At 25.7% G+C, this 19202-nt stretch overlaps 7 protein-coding genes across 7 annotated transcripts; 5 read left to right on the top strand and 2 right to left on the bottom strand.

Annotated features, from left to right (window-relative positions):
• The first annotated feature begins 1711 nt into the window (after positions 1–1711).
• On the top strand, positions 1712–2138 carry LOC128954310 (shematrin-like protein 1). The gene is made up of 2 exons (XM_054299890.1): positions 1712–1741; positions 1838–2138. The coding sequence occupies exons 1-2, from the start codon at positions 1730–1732 to the stop codon at positions 2126–2128; spliced, it is 303 nt and encodes a 100-aa protein (XP_054155865.1). The 5' UTR covers positions 1712–1729; the 3' UTR covers positions 2129–2138.
• A 646-nt stretch (positions 2139–2784) lies between these two features.
• On the bottom strand, positions 2785–7089 carry LOC128954100 (cysteine sulfinic acid decarboxylase-like). Its single transcript, XM_054299671.1, has 7 exons — positions 7040–7089; positions 4841–5015; positions 4540–4633; positions 4366–4456; positions 3889–4117; positions 3214–3815; positions 2785–3124 (listed from the first exon to the last, which is right to left on the bottom strand). The coding sequence occupies exons 2-7, from the start codon at positions 4979–4981 to the stop codon at positions 2785–2787; spliced, it is 1497 nt and encodes a 498-aa protein (XP_054155646.1). The 5' UTR covers positions 4982–5015; positions 7040–7089.
• A 746-nt stretch (positions 7090–7835) lies between these two features.
• LOC128954120 (putative uncharacterized protein DDB_G0286901) lies at positions 7836–9449 on the bottom strand. Its single transcript, XM_054299691.1, has 2 exons — positions 9100–9449; positions 7836–8787 (listed from the first exon to the last, which is right to left on the bottom strand). Exons 1-2 carry the CDS (start codon positions 9434–9436, stop codon positions 7922–7924), a joined length of 1203 nt encoding a protein of 400 aa, XP_054155666.1. The 5' UTR covers positions 9437–9449; the 3' UTR covers positions 7836–7921.
• A 2855-nt stretch (positions 9450–12304) lies between these two features.
• On the top strand, positions 12305–13525 carry LOC128953909 (3-oxoacyl-[acyl-carrier-protein] reductase FabG-like). Its single transcript, XM_054299447.1, has 4 exons — positions 12305–12617; positions 12666–12941; positions 13096–13202; positions 13318–13525. The coding sequence occupies exons 1-4, from the start codon at positions 12327–12329 to the stop codon at positions 13523–13525; spliced, it is 882 nt and encodes a 293-aa protein (XP_054155422.1). The 5' UTR covers positions 12305–12326.
• Positions 13526–14546: 1021 nt separating this feature from the next.
• On the top strand, positions 14547–15761 carry LOC128954228 (uncharacterized). Its single transcript, XM_054299807.1, has 4 exons — positions 14547–14892; positions 14962–15237; positions 15321–15427; positions 15526–15761. The coding sequence occupies exons 1-4, from the start codon at positions 14596–14598 to the stop codon at positions 15731–15733; spliced, it is 888 nt and encodes a 295-aa protein (XP_054155782.1). The 5' UTR covers positions 14547–14595; the 3' UTR covers positions 15734–15761.
• Positions 15762–16566: 805 nt separating this feature from the next.
• LOC128953898 (3-oxoacyl-[acyl-carrier-protein] reductase FabG-like) lies at positions 16567–17694 on the top strand. Its single transcript, XM_054299436.1, has 4 exons — positions 16567–16851; positions 16930–17205; positions 17289–17395; positions 17478–17694. Exons 1-4 carry the CDS (start codon positions 16567–16569, stop codon positions 17692–17694), a joined length of 885 nt encoding a protein of 294 aa, XP_054155411.1.
• A 519-nt stretch (positions 17695–18213) lies between these two features.
• On the top strand, positions 18214–19091 carry LOC128953887 (uncharacterized). Its single transcript, XM_054299425.1, has 3 exons — positions 18214–18233; positions 18632–18750; positions 18865–19091. The coding sequence occupies exons 1-3, from the start codon at positions 18214–18216 to the stop codon at positions 19089–19091; spliced, it is 366 nt and encodes a 121-aa protein (XP_054155400.1).
• The last annotated feature ends 111 nt before the right edge of the window (positions 19092–19202 follow it).

Genomic DNA, 19202 nt, shown 5'->3' with positions numbered 1-19202 from the left:
GATTTGTATCTATTTTATTATGAAATTAGTTTTTTTGTTGTTGAAATTATTTCATATGGTCTGAAATCTTAAACTACTAAAAATAAAACATTATTTTGTTGCTAATGAAAAAATATTTATATGTAACCTTAAACTTAGTTTTTTATTTTTAAAAGTTATACAGTACAAGATCAAGGACAGTTATCACAGTGAGTGAAATTTTGTGAGGGGATTGGCCATTAATTTTATTGCCTATTTATATATATATATATATATTTATATATCTAACATATCTCATAGATGTTTAGGTTAGTTGTGTAATGGAAAACCTATTTTTAAAATTAAAAAAACAAATTATAATAAAATATTTTTACGGACAAAATAATTTAATGTAATTGAAATTGAAAAGTGAAATGTTGTTTGTTTGTGTGTGGAAATAATTTTTAAAAAACAATTTTTATGCCATTATAAACAAAAGAGACAAAAAAACAGCAACAACTGGTTTAAAATTGTTGTATTTGTTTTTATTGTTGAGATTTTTAAATTTTTTGAAAACATATGTATATATATAGCAAACATACAGAAACTATCTATAAAATTAAAACAAAGAGAGAGAGAGAGAGAGAGAGAGAGAGAGAGAGAGAGAGAGAGACTAGTTTTTAGATACCATTTATTTATCATAACCTAAAATCATACCTAAAATTCTACTACCCTTTCCTAAAACAAACACAACCAACCATTTAATGGCTATCATATTTACTGTTTGTAAAGTTTGGTATCGACCAGTTTAAAGTCATGGGTTATCGGGGGACTAAATAGCCTAAAGTAATCATTATTGAAAAATAGCCATTGAGTGCCCAGTAAGTAGCAATATATATATACCCCTCTCAGACCCTGTACTCTCCCTGTATTTATTTGTTGAGAAAAATAAACCACAAAAAAACTAGTTGTTATTGTTGTCATCAAATACTAAACAGCAATATTATCAATCATATTAAAAGCTAGAATTTATTTTATTTATTTACAGTAAAAAACAAAAATTAATTTTTGTGTAAATGTTTAAAGTTTAGTATCTATTAATAATTTACTATTAAATAAAAACTAAAAATTTAGTAAACAAACTATAAAAAACATTATTTATCATTAAAAGAAATTACATCAACAAACAACTAACTGATTACACTAATTATAAGATATTTATAAATATATATAAATTTTTAATTTCTTTTTTTCTTTGTTCTGGCGATTGACGTAAATATTTTCACTTTAAATATGTATAGCAATTGAAGAGAGAGAGAGAGAGAGAGAGAGAGAGAGAGAGAGAGAGAGAGAGAGAGCGCTTTTAATGAGAAAGTGATAGATTTGAGGGGAGAGTCCTATTTGAGAGATAGAGAGAAAATAAGGAAAGAGAGAGAGAGAGAGCAATGAGAAAGATAGAGAGTAAGGGGGAGATATAGAGGCGACGGTCAAAGGGGACCAGTAGTCAGATATGGTTAGACCAAACTGAAAATCAAGGTTAAGGTTTTTGTTTGTAAAATCTCAACTACTAATCACAACTACCACAACAACAACAACAACAAAGTCAACAACAAATTATTTTAGTGGTAAAAGTTGACTATAAAAAGGTCAACCCATAGGCAGACAAAGTATCTATCATTCAAATTGCAACCAAACAACAGCTCAACTCAACCCAAAAAGTTTTTGACAAAAAAGTTTTTTAAACAAAAAACAAAACTTTAAAACCAACAAAATGAAAGTTTTGGTTAGTAATAGTAAACTTTAATAGAAATTAAAATTTTTAATTATTTTTATATATATTTTTACTAATTATTAATTTAATAATTGAATCAATCAATAGATCTTATTAGCTCTCTTTGCTCTGTTGGCCACCACTTACGCCACTGTCATCACAGCCCCGGCCAGCTATAGCTACTCCGGCGGCTATGCCCTGCCCTACAACTATGGCTACTATGGTCTCGGTCTTGGTCTCAACAGCGGCTATTACGGCCTAAACTCTGGCGCCGTGTCGTACACTCATCCCGTCTATTCGTCCTCATATGTGGTACCGTCGGTCAGATATACGGCACCCGTCAGCTATGGTAGCTATAGCTATGGCTATCCAGTGGGCGGACTCTTGTATAAAAAGTAGTAGTTTTTACTCGCAGTTCAATCATTTTTGATTGAAATAATATAAAATTAAAAAAAAAATATTAATAACAACTACAACAAAAATATTGTAAAATTACTGTAAAATTATATAAAAATTTTTTTATAAAATATGTATTGTATTTTAAATTTGCAAAAAAAAATTTTTTTGATGTCTCAAAACAAATACTTGGTTTAAAAATTGGTTGAATAAAAATTTGGTTGAATTTTTGCTCAAAATTATTTCAGTTATTTATTTATTTATTATTATTATTTTTGGTAATGTTTTTGTGAAAGTTTGAAACTATATTTTTTAAAAAAATAATTAATTATTTTTATTTAAGTGTAAATTATATTCAGCTGTTATATTAGTTTGCTATGAAATTTGAATATAATTTTTTTCAATTAAATAAAACTATTTAAAAAAAAGATAAAATAGTTTTTTAAAAAAAACATTCACACAATCAATAAAAAACATTACAAAAAATTATAATAAATCATTTTGGATTAATTGTAAATCCAAACAACAAGTGTTACAATTAATAAAATTAAAATAATTATATTTTTTATTTATAGAAAAAAAAACTTGAATTTAATTTATATAAATATTTTTTTGTTTGTTTAATTTGTTTATAACTTTACAGTAAATCTTAATTGAATTCAAAAATTAATATCTTCGGCAAGTCTTTCGATTTCATCTAAAATAAAATCCATGTCCTGAACGGTACGTTTCGGCAAACAGGTCAAACTTAGGCGGAAAAAATTTGGCAACTGTTTGGTAGTCAACGGTTGATAGCCGATCATCAACGAACCGCAGTCCATCATACGGCGTTTGATTAGCGGCGCCACTTTGGACAACTTGTCGGGCGGCGGCAGTTCCTGGCCATTGATGGACGACCGCATCAATGGTGGTATATACCAGAACGATACGAGATTGGACTCAAACTTGTCCATTACTAGCCGAAAACCAGGCCGTTGTCTTAGTTTTTCGGTAATATATCTATACAGTGGCCCCAGCCCCCGAAAACAGTGGACAAAACATAATTATCAATCAATTTTCAATCAAATTAGTCAATATTCAGTCAATACATAGCCATATCGTAGACATTATCGATCAGTGCGGCCATTCCGTGGCCGCCGTACGCCTTGAGCTGTAACCACAGTTTCAATGTATCCGATTTGCGGCCGCATTGTATACTTTTGTCGCCCGAGTCGTAGCTGTCGTCATAGTATTTGTCGCTTTGAAACAGATATTCGGCCCGTAATGAGTTGGTCTCGTACAGTATGGTCGGATGTCTGGTCAAAATAACGTTGCACTGTTGCGGCGTACAGGTCAACTTATGGAGATCCCAGGTTACCGAATTGGCCCTTTCAATGTCGGCCAACAAACGCGGTCCGTGAGTGGGCGAGAACAGCCAACCGCCGCCCAGAGCTGCGTCCACATGAAACCAGAGATCGCCAAACTCGCGGCAAACGTCGGCCAACTCGCCCAATGGATCAAAAGCACCCAACACTGTTGTACCGGCAGTGGCCGCCACCATAAACGGTACTTTGCCGTCGATTTTTGCCGACTTTATACTGTCCCTTAAGTCAGCTGCTCGCATATGTCCGCTTAGGTCGGCCTTGACTTTGATCACACTATCGGTTCCCAAACCCAACCAAATGGCACTCTTGACAAACGAGTAATGAGACTAAAAAATAAACATTTTTAATCCATAAATTTGTTTTGCATCCCTCCCCCACCCCTCCCATCCCTTCACTAACCTCTTCCGATGCAAACATCACCAGTTGTCCCAATTCTCTCACTCCGTGGCGTTTACTGTCGGGAAAAGCGTGTTGTCGGGCCAATACCATAGCGTACATGTTGGCACTGGAACCTCCCGGTGCAAACATACCGTCAATAGATTCGTAATCATAGCCAACCAATTGTCCCAAATATTTGATTAAATACTTTTCAATTACCGAAAATACTGGCGATATCTCATATGTGGCACTGGAAGTAATAAAAAACAATTTATTAATAGTTAATAAATATTTTTTTTAAATTTATATAATGTTTTATATAGTAGTTATACAATTATTAACTAATTATTGTTTTTATTAGTAATATTTTGTAAATCATAGTTATATAATAATAACTTTAGATACAAATTGCAGCTTTTTTTACTAAAAAAATCAAATTATAAGTTAACTAAATTTTTTAAAATTAAATTATTATTATTTATTTTTGGTTTGACATACGCGCTGGTATTGAGAGCATCGGTAATGAAAGCGCCGGACAGTGCGTACTGTTCGGCGCCGCCATAGAGTTGATTGTAAAAGTTGGGATGACCTATATGTTTAGCACCCATAGATAGGGACCAATTAGTTAATAATAATAATAATAATTAAATTCAGTATTTATTGTTGTCTTACATGTCTTAATGCTGTGTCGGATAACTTTGCGGCAAATGTCGATCAGTCGGCCGTCGGACTCACTATTATCGCCAATAGTCAGCTCAAGAATATTCTGTAATAAAATATTTTTCACAAAATTGTGAATAACATTAAAATTATAGAATATTTTTTTTATAAATCATTATTTTTAGATATTTTTTGTTTTTATTTCTATAAATTTTTGATTATAACTAATTAATTGATTGTTAAATTATATCTGAAATAATAATAATAAATTATCAAAAATATTATTATTTTTATTTATTTTTTTAAAACTAACCTCCAGTTCCTTTGGATGTTTAAAGTCGACAATATTTTTGTGATTATCTTTAATAAAGTTTTCATTGCCGACAATCTTCTCCTCATTTAATATGATATCAAATATTTGTCGCAAAAACTCGTTACCAGTATTTGAAGTCATAGTTTGTTAGGTTTAATGAAGTTATAATTGAAAACTGACAAAAAAACTGATTATTTATTATTATTATTATTTGTTGTTGTTTTGGTTTTATATAAACATTCAATTGATATACAAATTATTTGATATTTAGTATTATATAAAAAAAATTATTTGATATTTAGTATTATATAAAAAAAATTATTTTTTGGTAGTGGCACTGGTAGATAATTTTGATGGTAACTCCAGTATTGAACTACACAATAATTGTGTATTTTATGATACAAGTGCTTACTAACATCTAAGCAACAACAACAACAACACCCAACCAACCAACAACAAAAAATTAAACTATTTTTAAAAGAGATATACAGATAGATTACAATACATTTTTCAAGGGCTTATCCTAAAGTTTATGATACCGGTTCCCCCTCCTGGACCCTCCCAACCAAAAAAAAACTAACTAACTAACTCAGAGTACATTTTTTAAATATATTATATATATATTAATAAATAAATTTAAATAAATATGTACAGTACTTGTATAATTATATCATTATTTATATATGATAATTATTAATTAACATTTTATTTAATTAAAAAATATATCATTAATCATTAAAGTGATTGTTTTGTTGATTTTTAAAAAAAATAATTATTGTTTGAGAGATATTTTAATATTTGATTTATGTTTTCTGAAAAAATTAATTTAATTTATATTAAGGTAATAATTATATATATATATATATATATTGTAGAAATATTAATAGTTTATTTTTTAAAACAAAAATAGATTTTATCGTGTCTATGATATCATAGGTAAAAGTTTTTTTTCTTGTTGTTATTCAATTTGCAATTAAAATTTTAAAAAAATGTATTATAATATTACTTATTTTACTAACTTTAGTAATAAATTATATAAATATACAAGTATTTATATTAGACTAATTTATATATTTATATATATATCAATATTGAGAAATTTCAAGGTTAGTTTTATCTTTATATTAATTTATATAATATACATGTACAATATAATCAAACAATAACAATATATATTACTATTTTATACTTTATGTAAAATAATTGTTTCAATTGAAATTAATAGATTAAAATTAAACGTTTATATCAATATATTTTTAATATTATATATATTATAATATATTTAAAAAATTACTATATTAATTATATTTGATTTGTAGTAAAAGTACTATAATTAGTATTGCATAAAATATTTATTAATTTAGAAATATATAGATATATATATATATATATAGCCTATAATATTGATTATAATAATAATAACAACTAGCAAATTTAATATTATTATAATTCAATAGCAAAAATTATCAATGTTGTTTTCATTTTTAAACACACACACACACACACGCTTATATTAAACATTGATAATATACTGTATGTATATATATATAGTATATACTGTACTTTATATCAGGATATTATCTCTACAATTTCATTTGTTTTTTAATTTTTGCTGAAATATACAGTATATATATATATATAGATATTTATGTATATTAATTATATGTAGATTCAATATATATATAAGTTTTTATTTGTTTTGTATTTTTTTAGTTAGTTATGAACTGATAAAACTAAACAGTGAACTTGTAAACAGGCGTCTATTTGTTATATAAATTGATTATACTATTAATATATGATATGATATTTTCAGTAATATTATCCAATTTTATTTGAACCAATAAACTGTAGTACTATTATATAATTTACTTGGAAATACAGCATATAATATATATATATATATTTGTCTATTTATGATAATAATAATAATAATAATAATAATAATAATAATAATAATAATAATAATAATAATAATTAAATTGTTTACAAATTATTATTATAAGTTAATTTTTTTATATGCCTGTTGCTACTAAAATATCAATTTTGATTTTTTTAATCATAATTATTATTAGTATCATTGTTACAAAAACAACAACAACAAAATTACCTATGTAATTTAACTAATAATAAAATTATTGAAAAACAAACAAAAAATTATTTAGAAAATTTTAATTTTTATTAAAAAAAATTTATACATACGGTTTTATTTTTGTTTAATTAAAGTTCCAACACAATTATGGGTGAAATTTATATCAATAACTAATCAATAATTATAAATTTAATTTGTTTTTAAAAATATAAAATAATTTTCAATATTATAGTTATTACTGTATATAAATTACTAATGTATAACCACAATGACTTAATAAAATTGATTTTTTTAAAACAATTATAATTTAGTATATACTGTACTAAAAAAACAATACATTTACTCTACCATGATGATTTGTACAGTTTACTATTTACTTATTAAGTAATGTTATTATATTGCATATTACAACATTACATTAAATTAGCTAGTATATTTTCTTAGACAAAAAAAATTAATGTTAAGCAATATACTGTATTTATTAGTAATTAAATTTAAAGTAAAAATTTAATAAAACAAATAAATGTCTTTTTTTATAATGATAACAAAAAAATTATTAATTTACAATAAAGATGAAACAAAATTATCAGTAATGTTATACATAGTTATTAAATTATATTTAAGATGAATTATAGATTAATTTATTTTATTTTTTAAAATAAATGAAAAATAAATTAATAAACATTTTTGTTTATAAAATTAGCAACAATTTTCATAAAATAACATTTCAAAATAAAATTGTAATATAATTATAAATGGTTTAAAAAAATAAAATAAATAATATAAATATATTTAAAATTAATAAATACTTATATTAATACTGATATTAATGTTTATAATTAATTTTGTGATCTCAAAATCACAATCACTGGGATATTACATGTAAATGTAATGAGCGATATACTGTATATACTGTATGATATAGAGAGAGGGAGGAACGGTATGCAACAAAAAATATATACTGTATATATACTGTATATAATATTTTCCAATTAATCCCAGTTCTGACTAATACTGAGGTCGGGTGTGAAGCCATAATCGGTGGCAAACTTGTTCATCATTGTGCGTACCTCTTGCTGCAGCCACTCTGTCCGCCTGGACAGCTCCCAGTGCCTGACCTCTAGCCGTCCTAATTCAATGTTGAGCGCCAGTTCCCTATCTCTGGGTGTTCTGGTTCTACGGTTAGGATTTTCCACTGGTCGTCCTTTTTTCTTCTTGACTATCGGCGCTTGTGGCTGCTGTACGGGTATTTGTTGACGCGGCACCGGTAGTTCTGGTTGCCAATTATTATTATTATTACCTCCCGGAGCTGGCATGTGTTGTTGTCCAATGTTAACAATTGGTTGACTACTATTGTTGTTTGTTGGCATCAGTTGTGCGCTTAAATTATTAGTATTTTTTAGTAGTTTATTGTCATATTTATAGGACAATTGTTGACCAAAATTTGATTGCTGTTGACTAGTGCTGCTGATGGATGAAAGTGCTATACAATCGCATGTCAACGGTGGCGGCGGTTGTCTATAGTTTGACAGGTGTTGTCCAATAGTTAGTGGTGTTGACGGCTCCGGGATCTGTTGTCTGTTTGGATGATGAATGTCTGCTTCTAGATTGATGTCCTGGAACTGGCTATTCATTTGTATTAGCTTGCGATGATGTATCGGTGATGTCGCCGCCATTGATGATGACGGTGCTGATGCTGGCGCCGGTGCCGGTGCTGGCAATGGTAATGATAATTGTTTGCAGCAGTTATTATCATGTATTACATTATTGTTATTAATTAAGTTATTATTTTCTAGTTTTATGTAATTATTACAGCAATAAAATTTTTTGGTATTATTATTATTATCAATGGCGTTTTCTGTATAAAAAATATTATAATAAAAAATTATTATTATTATTATCTTATAATAATTGCATAATTTATAATATTATTTAGTAATTATAATTTTATTGCTAGTATTTATATAATAATAATAATATTATTATTAGAAAAATATATTATTAATTTCTATAATAAAATAAATTATTAGAAATTAATAATATAAATTATTTTTTTTAAAATTAGATAATTGATATGTAATATCAATCATAATTGCATTTATAATTGATTAGTATATCAAATAAATTACTAATGATAATTTATACTTAAAAAAATTATTATTTTTTATACCCATATTATTATTATCATTATTATCATTATCGGCGGTGTAATGATTCAAAAATTGTTGAGAGGATTGTATAAGATTTTGCTTAATCTGGTCGATCCTCGACTGTCTGTCCTCGAGACTGTCTGACATGTGGTGGTGATGATGATGTTGATGATGTTGATGATGTTGATGATGTTGATGATGATGATGGTCACCATTATCACCAATGGCGCCGGTGCTGGACATCGGTGGTGATGCCATAGACTGGCTATTAGTGGACTCGATGTCCATATTATTATTATTATTTGTATTTGTAGTATACATTGAAAACTTAATGATATTATCCCAGTCGTCATACATTGTTTCGCACAATTAGTTTGTTTTAACACTTTTTTATTATTATTATTAATTATTATCACTGATCCGGTTATACACTTTATATACTGTATGTATTTTTAATCAATTATTAGTATTATTATTATTTTTGGTGATACAAAATAGGATCTGCTGTCGCAAAAAAATGTTTATTTAATAATAACACAAATAATAATAATATTATAGTAAACTTTTATTTTTTATTATTAAAAGTTGTTGTTTAAATAGTTAGGGTTATTAGTAATACTGTATATAAATACTGTATAATTACTAAAAGTTTTATCGTATTATTATTATTATATATATATAATATTGAATATATATTTTGTTTGTCTAATGATATAAATTAATAGACATATTATATATATATATATATCATCAATGATGATGTCTATAGAGACAAATAAATTTCATACATTATATCATATAAATTATATGTGATTTTTTTCGAGATATAAACAGCAAAATAGTATTATTATTATTATTATTGTTGATTATTTTATTTTTCATAAATTTTATATATCATGTTATATATCATAGGATAAACAGGTATATATAAAATATATAACTTATATATATATATATATATTTAATTATAAACGACGTGTGATTTTTTAATTGTTATTATCAAAGTTGTTATGGTTAACTAAAAAATTTTATTATTAATAAAAAAATTAATTAATTATTATTATTGGTATATATGGTTATTATCAATTAGGCATATACCTTAACTTACCTATAGACTTTAGAGTACAGGTACTTTAAAATTAACAATAAAAATGTTAAGCTAAATGTTAATATTAAATTATATATATATATATATATTAGTACTATAACTTTTATAATTTATAATAGTAATATTAAACAATAATAATAAATATATTTATATATATAAATGGAAGATCACTATAATTTGCAAAATAAAAAAAAACCAATATAATTAAAATTTATTTATTGAAAAACAATTAAACTAGTTGTATATATTTTTTCTGGTAATTTTATTTATTTTTTTGGTTACATTTATTTATATATTAAATTTTATTGACAATTTTATATATTGCTAAAATAATATGTAATATTACTGTAATATTATTACAAATATCTATTAAATCTGCTATTTTATATCTAGTACATCTAGAGTATTTTTGTGTGACCCAAAAAAATTAACCAATATCATTTTATTTTGTTTTTACAAATTTCATTCAATGTGTTAATCATAATTAATGATTATTAATTATATTTAATATCATTATTTTTTTTATTCAATTTTATCTAGCTACTTTTCTTGGTATTGCATTTTATAAGTGTAATGTTATTATCATCCGACATTTTTATATAATATATATCATATATATATAGATATATATATATATAAATTTAGTTATAATTATTTAGCTTTTATATAGTATTTGATAATATTATTTATTTTTTGATAGATAAAACCTCTTTACATTACAATGATAAGTAAAGTCAATGGTATTTCTAAAACAAAATTAATAATAAAATAATTGATCATTTATATCTAATAGACTATCTATTTTGTAAAAAAATTATAGATTTAAAAAAAATAAATTATTTAATGTCATTCAATGTACAGCCACTACAGTATATATATATATATATATATATATATATATATATAATACAGTAAAGTTAATAAACAGATTATTTTAAAAAAAATAATTAAAATATTAACATTTATTATAACTATAATTTTATATAAAGTATATATATCATTGCTAATATACTGTATGATACTTTACTTTAATATATATATATATATATATATATTTAAAGTTATTTTTATTGTTGAGTTTCGTCAATGTAAATAAATTACATGTTTTAAACTATACAACTATTTAAACAATGTATTACAATAAACATGTTATGATTAATAAAATATAGATTATTATTATTATCAGTAAATTTTTTTAAAAAATAATTTAGATTAAAACTTGAGATATATTTTTGTTTTTTAACTTTTTAATTATTATAATAATTATAAATAAATCATCAACATAAATCAAAATTTTATACAACTTGATTACTTTACAATATATATACATGTAGATAAGTATTCATCAAATATATATAAAAATATATATATATTTTATATTTATCACAAAATTTTCCACTTTCACAATCTGAACAATAAAATTAAATATAATAACTTATAAATTTTGCTGATAATAATATACAGTATATATATTTTATAGTTTATAGAAAATATAACTATATTATATAGAAATTAAATATATATTTTTTGTTATTAGGGTTGTTTAAATTAAAAAAAATAAATAAATTTGTTAGTATTTTATTTTTTTAGAGCTATTTTCTGCTAAACTGTTTCCTACATTTTTAAAAATAATTAACTTACTGTATATTATAATGTATTACAGTATTATTATTACAGTGTATAATTATTTAACATTATTATTATTATCAAATAAAAATCAAATAATAAGTTAATATTATTAACTAATTAATGATTAAAATATAAACTAATTATTAAAAATTTTAATTATAAAGATACATTATTATTTAACAATAACATTTTTTAAAAATTTACTTAACTATTTATGTCTCTCAATACATAAATTAATTTTTTTACAGGTCCCAGGTAAAAATTTATAATAACTAAATACTGTACCAATCAATTCAATATCACATTATAATATAATGTGAGAAAATTAACACATTTATTTTATTAAAAAAATAGATAATACAGTATATTATACTGTACTTAATGCACTAATATTGTATTATGTTTAATTTAACTAAAAATATAATTAATTGCGAAAAATTGCATATAAATAAAAACTTGATACATACACACAATATATAATTAGTTCAAATTTTTTTCAATTAACTTAAAATGCAATCAATTTTATTATTAACGTTGCTATCAATAGCCGCAGCCGTGGTCACAGTTACCGCCTCAGCCGATGTTCTTGACTATAGTGACGACGATTACCGAGCGGTGGCCAAATCGCGTAACTTTACCGGTAAGGTTGTACTGGTGACCGGTTCGAGTTCGGGCATTGGCGAAGGTATTGTCAAACTATTTTCGGTTTTGGGCGCCCGTGTAGTGGTCACCGGTCGTAAAGAGGCCGACGTTCATCGTGTGGCTCAAGACTGTCAACGATTGTCACCTAATAAGCTTAAGGTACCAAAAAATAATTATTATTATTACTAACTGTATTGTTGTAAAAAGCCGTTGGAAGTGGTCGCCGATCTGACCAAAAGTACCGATTTGGCCACTTTGTTGGATCAAACAATCAAAACGTTTGGCAAACTGGACGTATTGGTCAACAATGCGGGCATATATCCAGCGACCACTATTGGTCAGACAAATCTACTACAAGTATGGGATCAGATATTCAATATTGATTTGAGAACCGTTGTTGAGCTTATCCATCTATCGGTTCCCTATCTGGAAAAAACTAACGGTACTGTAATTGACATATCCAGTATCGCAGCTACAGCACCGGTATCTATCAATATTATTTAGTTAATTATATACTGTATATATAGTTAGCTATATATTATATATGCTAAATAAAGATTATTATTAATATTATTAGCTATAATATAGATAATAATATAAATATATTTTTTTTGTTTGTCTTTAACACTACCAATAGATGATTGGCTCTCTGGCCTACAATTCAGCCAAAGCCGGCTTAGATATGTTGGCCCGAGTGTTGGCACTGGAGTTGGGACCCAAAGGCATACGTGTGAATTCATTAAAGTAATTAAAAAACAAACAAACAAAAAATAATTATCTAAACTAAAAAAACAAAATATAATAATAACTATATGTTTTGTTGGCTAAAAAACTATTTTTTGATTTTTTTTATTGATAGTCCCGGTCTCACAAAAGTTAGCGACTTTCCCGATGATATCATTGCAAAATATTCAAAGGCGACACCATTGAGACGTATAGGCGAACCGTTAGATATTGCCAAAGGTGTGGCATTTCTGGCCTCAACTGATGCCTCATTTATTACCGGCGCTAATCTGGTAATTGACGGAGGATTGGTCTACAATATCGGTGGATTTAACACACAATAATTTACAATTAAAAAAAATTAAAACATTAATATATTAAATTTTTGTTTTTGAATAAAACATTATTATTTTTATTTATTTTTTTTATCAAATTTTTTTGTTATACTAATTTTTGTTTTTAAACAATTAATAAGTCATAATAATTATATTATATAAATAAGACATCAGCAATAAATAATATATTAATTAATTATATTTAATTTAATTTAAAATTATATTTTATCATTATAATTTCACATTTTTTTTAATAGTTATACCTAAAACATGTGATTATTTTTTCCAAAATATATGATTTAATAATAAGATTAATAAAATAAAATTTCTATATTTTTATAGTAGAAAAATCTATGGTAATAATATTACTGTATTATTATATTAGCAAAAATATAAATTAATAATAACTATCATCTGGGAAAATTAACACATTTTTAAATAATAGATTTATTATACTTAATGAACCAATATCAATTTAATGAACAATTAAATAAAATTAATCACAAAATAAAATATAATCTTAAACAGAAAATAAATTAACTTAAAAAATACAAAATTTTCTAATTGGTTTCTAATTTATTTTTTTCATTTATTTAATATTGTATTATTAGTATATATATATATATAAAACAAATTAAAATGCAATCAATTTTATTATTATCGATAGCCGTAGCCATAGATGCGTACTAAAGATCAAATAATAAGTTAATATTATTAACTAATTAATGATTAAAATATAAACAATATATAAACTAATTATTAAAAATTTTAAAAATATTAAATACATTATTATTTAACAATAACATTTTTAACAATTTATGTCTCTCAATATTAATTAATTATTTTTAAAGGTCCAAGGTAAAAATTTATAATAATTAAACACCAATACCAATATAATATAATGTGAGAAAATTAACAAATTTATTTTATAAAAAAAAGATAATACAGTAAATCATATTGTACTTAATGTACTAAAATATAATTAATTGCATATAAATAAAAAATTGATACATACACACAATATATAATTAGTTCAATTCACTTTATTTTATTCAATTAATTTTATCAATTAACTTAAAATGCAATCAATTTTATTAATAACGTTACTATCAATAGCCGCAGCCGTGGTCACAGTTACCGCCTCAGCCGATGACTATGTTTTTGACTATAGTGACGATGACTACCGTTCGGTGGCCAACTCGCGTAACTTTACCGATAAGGTTGTACTGGTGACCGGTTCGAGTTCTGGCATCGGTGAGGGTATTGTCAAACTATTTTCGGTTTTGGGCGCCCGCGTAGTGGTCACCGGCCGTAAAGAGGCCGACATTCATCGTGTGGCTCAAGACTGTCAACGATTGTCACCCAATAAACTTAAGGTAACAATAAAATTATTATCGAAATAAATATCATTATTAATAACTAATCAGTATTGCTATAAAAAATAGCCGTTAGAAGTGGTCGCCGATCTGACCAAAAGTGCCGATTTGAGCACATTGTTGAACGAAACAATCAAAACGTTTGGCAAACTGGACGTATTGGTCAACAATGCGGGCATATATCCAGCGACCACTATTGATCAGACAAATTTACTACAACTATGGGATCAGATCTTCAATATTGATTTGAGAGCCGTTGTCGAGCTTATCCATCTGGCCGTTCCCTATCTGGAAAAAACTAACGGCACCGTAATCGACATATCCAGTATTTCATCTCTGGCACCGGTATGTATCGGTTTTTATAAATATTATATATACAATAGTTAGTTATTTATTTATAATTTTGATGTTTTTTTTATTAATAACAGATGATTGATAAGTTGGCCTACAATTCAGTCAAATCCAGCTTAGATATGTTGGCCCGAGTGCTGGCACTGGAGTTGGGACCCAAAGGCATACGTGTGAATACATTAAAGTAAATAATTTAAAAAAAATAAGTGATATATAAATTTAATTGACTCTTAATGTCTGACATTATTGATTATATCATATTATAATTATGTATTTCAATAGTCCCGGTGCTGTAAATGTAAAATCATATACCAGTGATCTAAGCAACGATTACATTAAGGCAACACCATTGAGACGTATTGGCCTACCCTTAGATATTGCCAAAGGTGTGGCATTTCTGGCCTCAACTGATGCCTCATTTATTACCGGCGCTAATCTGGTGGTCGACGGAGGACTGGTCTACAATATCGGCGGATTTAACATAAAATAATAACAATAATAATAAACAGTTTAGTCTAAAAGATAGTAGTTATTTAGACTCAAATAAATTGTATAAAAAATAATTTTAAAAATATTTAAATTCAATTTTAGCCTAAACTTTCAACTAAATCATCGACATAAATTATTTGTTATTATTATTATATTTAATTATTCATAACTTTTCATAAGTTTTCATAAATAAAATAAAAAATTTTAACACACAAAACATATACCCACTTTCATAATGTTTAATAATAAGCTATAATAATAAGTATATAATTTTTTATCAAATACTTAGTTATTTATTTGATAATAATTTATAATAGAAATTACTGTAATTATGTATACAGTAAAATATATTTTTTTTTATTAGAGTTGTTAATTATTTTTTATTATTATTATATATTGGCAAAAAATAATGTTAATTTTGAAAATTTTGAAAATTTTGAAAATTAAAATTTAATTAATTATACAGTATTTTTGTTTTAATAATAATATTTGGGAATTTTTTTTATAGTATTTATATCTTTAATATTAATTTATTTTTGCTATAATTTTGACTAATTTTTGACAAATATATAACAAATACCTTATAATTTACAACAACTGTTTGCCAATTAATTTAATATCACAATATAATATGAGAAAATTAACACATTTTTTGAGAAAAAAATAGATAACATAAAATTCGATATCTTTTTTTATGTTGATTGAATTGAAATAAAATTAATACTTAAAAAATCATATAAATTAACTTCAATAATACAAAATTTTATAATTAGTTTATTTTTTTGTTATTTACTATTATAATATATATTATTTTTTTTAAAAAATTAAATTAAAATGAAATCAATATTATTATTAGCTTTGCTATCGATAGCCGCCGCCGCCGTCGCTGCCGATGACTATGTTTTTGACTACAGTGACGATGACTACCGTGCGGTGGCCAACTCACGTAACTTTACCGGTAAGGTTGTACTGGTGACCGGTTCGAGTTCGGGCATTGGCGAAGGTATTGTCAAACTATTTTCGGTTTTGGGCGCCCGCGTAGTGGTCACCGGCCGTAAAGAGGCCGACGTTCATCGTGTGGCTCAAGAATGTCAACGATTGTCACCCAATAAGCTAAAGGTTAGCCAATTATTTTATTTTTAGACAATAATTTTATAAATAAAAATTACTGTAAATTTGGTTTATTGTTATTGAAAGCCATTGGAAGTGGTCGCCGATCTGACCAAAAGCGCCGATTTGGCCACTTTGTTGAACCAAACAATCAAAACGTTTGGCAAACTGGACGTATTGGTCAACAATGCGGGCATATATCCAGCAACCTTTATTGATCAAAAAAATTTGCTACAAGTATGGGATCAGATATTCAATATTGATTTGAGAACCGTTGTCGAGCTTATCCATCTGGCCGTTCCCTATCTGGAAAAAACTAACGGTACAGTAATAGACATATCCAGTATCGCAGCTACAGCACCGGTATGTATTTTAAACTAGTGTATAGTTTAATACTTTATGTATGATTATTTATGTTTGTTTTTTTTGAACAAAAAAAACTACAGATGCTCGGCTCTCTGGCCTACAATTCAGCCAAAGCCGGCTTAGATATGTTGGCCCGAGTGTTGGCACTGGAGTTGGGACCCAAAGGCATACGGGTTAACTCATTAAAGTAAATAGAAAACTATTTTTTTTGAAAAAAATGTATTTCCAATAAAATTGTAAGAAACTTATATAAATTGTGTTTACAATAGTCCCGGTGCCACACGGGTTCAATCGTGGACCGATATTCCCGATAGTATTATTAAGGCAACACCATTGAAACGTATTGGCGAACCGCTAGATATGGCCAAAGGTGTGGCCTTTTTGGCCTCAACTGATGCCTCATTTATTACCGGCGCTAATCTGGTGGTCGACGGTGGACTGGTCTACAATATCGGTGGACTTAACACACAAAAAATGAATTATTAATATATTTATAATTATTTATTTGTAATATTTATATTATAGATAAAAATTTAAATACAACAACAATTTCACAAAAATGTTTATAATTACTAATAAATACTGTTATATATTAAATACCAAATAATAATCTAAGTTTCAAATATATATATATATATATATATATAATTTATATATTAACATATTTATCAAATAAAATTTATTTCTGATTGAAATAATTTTTTTTAACAAAAATATTTTATCAATAATTTTTATGACGGGAATTATGATTGACTTAAAATATATATTTTTTAATTGATTTTGTTGTTAAAAATTATTGTTTTAGTTATTAGTATATTTTAACTATTAGTAAAAAATCATATTGAAATAAAAATATGTAAAAATATTTATTGTATAATTGTTTTGGTTAAACAAAAAATATTTTTTTTCACACTAATTAGGTGTTAATTTATAGTATACATATGTAACATAAATGTGTTATATAATACAAAATGATAATAATAATTGTCATTTAAAAAAAAACAAATGATCCTTAAAACCAATTTGTAAAATATTTGTTAATTATTATCAATTATATTAGTAATTAGTAGTAATAAAAATAATAATAAATTCAGTTATCATTGATTACTAACTTTTACCAAAAAAAAAAATGATAAGCATTTCCCAAACCTTGAACTCTTAGAAAAATAAAATATTTATGATTTAACTGATAATAAATCTGTATTTTAAACAATATTTTTGTGTTTTTTATTTTTCCATATAAATAGTTTGATTTTTTTTTGTTTTTTGTTATATCAGTTCATTTGGAAACAAATATTTCAATAATAATAATCTTAATAATAATAAAAAAAATTGTTTTTGTTTTATTAAAATACAAACAAACAAACAAAATGAATTCAATTATCATTTTTATTGCATTATTTGCCGCCTTTTGTGCCATTAGTTTGCCATCAGTTTGTGGTCAAAGTTTTGGCGGCGGCGTCGGCGGCAACGGTCGTGGCGGCGGTAATGGATATAACGGTGGCTATGGAGGACTGGGACATGGATCTCATGGTCATCCAGGTTAGTTTCTATTAATTTCTATAATACTAATACTAATAATATTTTATTAAAAAAAATCAATTTTATTAATATGATCTAATTTTATTAAAATAAAAACTATTATATCCATAATAGTTCACAGAAAATGGAGTTATTCCTCTCATATAAAGCACCCTGCTCATCATCAGCATCAGCATAATGGACAGCATGGAGGTCATGGAGGTTATAATAATGGACATGGAGGCAACAGTAACACCTATCATTACGGTCAGCAAGGTCATGGCGGCAATCGGGGTTTAGGTGGCGGTCTGGGAGGTTATCTGGGAGGTGGTGGAGGAGGAGGTGCTGGCAATTGGTTTTAATAAGCAATACAACTATTGGGATGTACCGATTAAATATGATATATATATATTGATTAGGTTAGGATGGGCTAAATTATAATTAATTATTATACAATACTCAACTAAATGTTA

This window comes from Oppia nitens, unplaced genomic scaffold (assembly GCF_028296485.1).
Source record: "Oppia nitens isolate AA-2021 unplaced genomic scaffold, nextdenovo-longstitch-racon4-pilon3 scaffold11_pilon_pilon_pilon, whole genome shotgun sequence".
Taxonomy (NCBI): Eukaryota; Metazoa; Arthropoda; class Arachnida; order Sarcoptiformes; family Oppiidae; genus Oppia; species Oppia nitens.
This window is presented reverse-complemented; position numbering and strand designations above follow the sequence as displayed.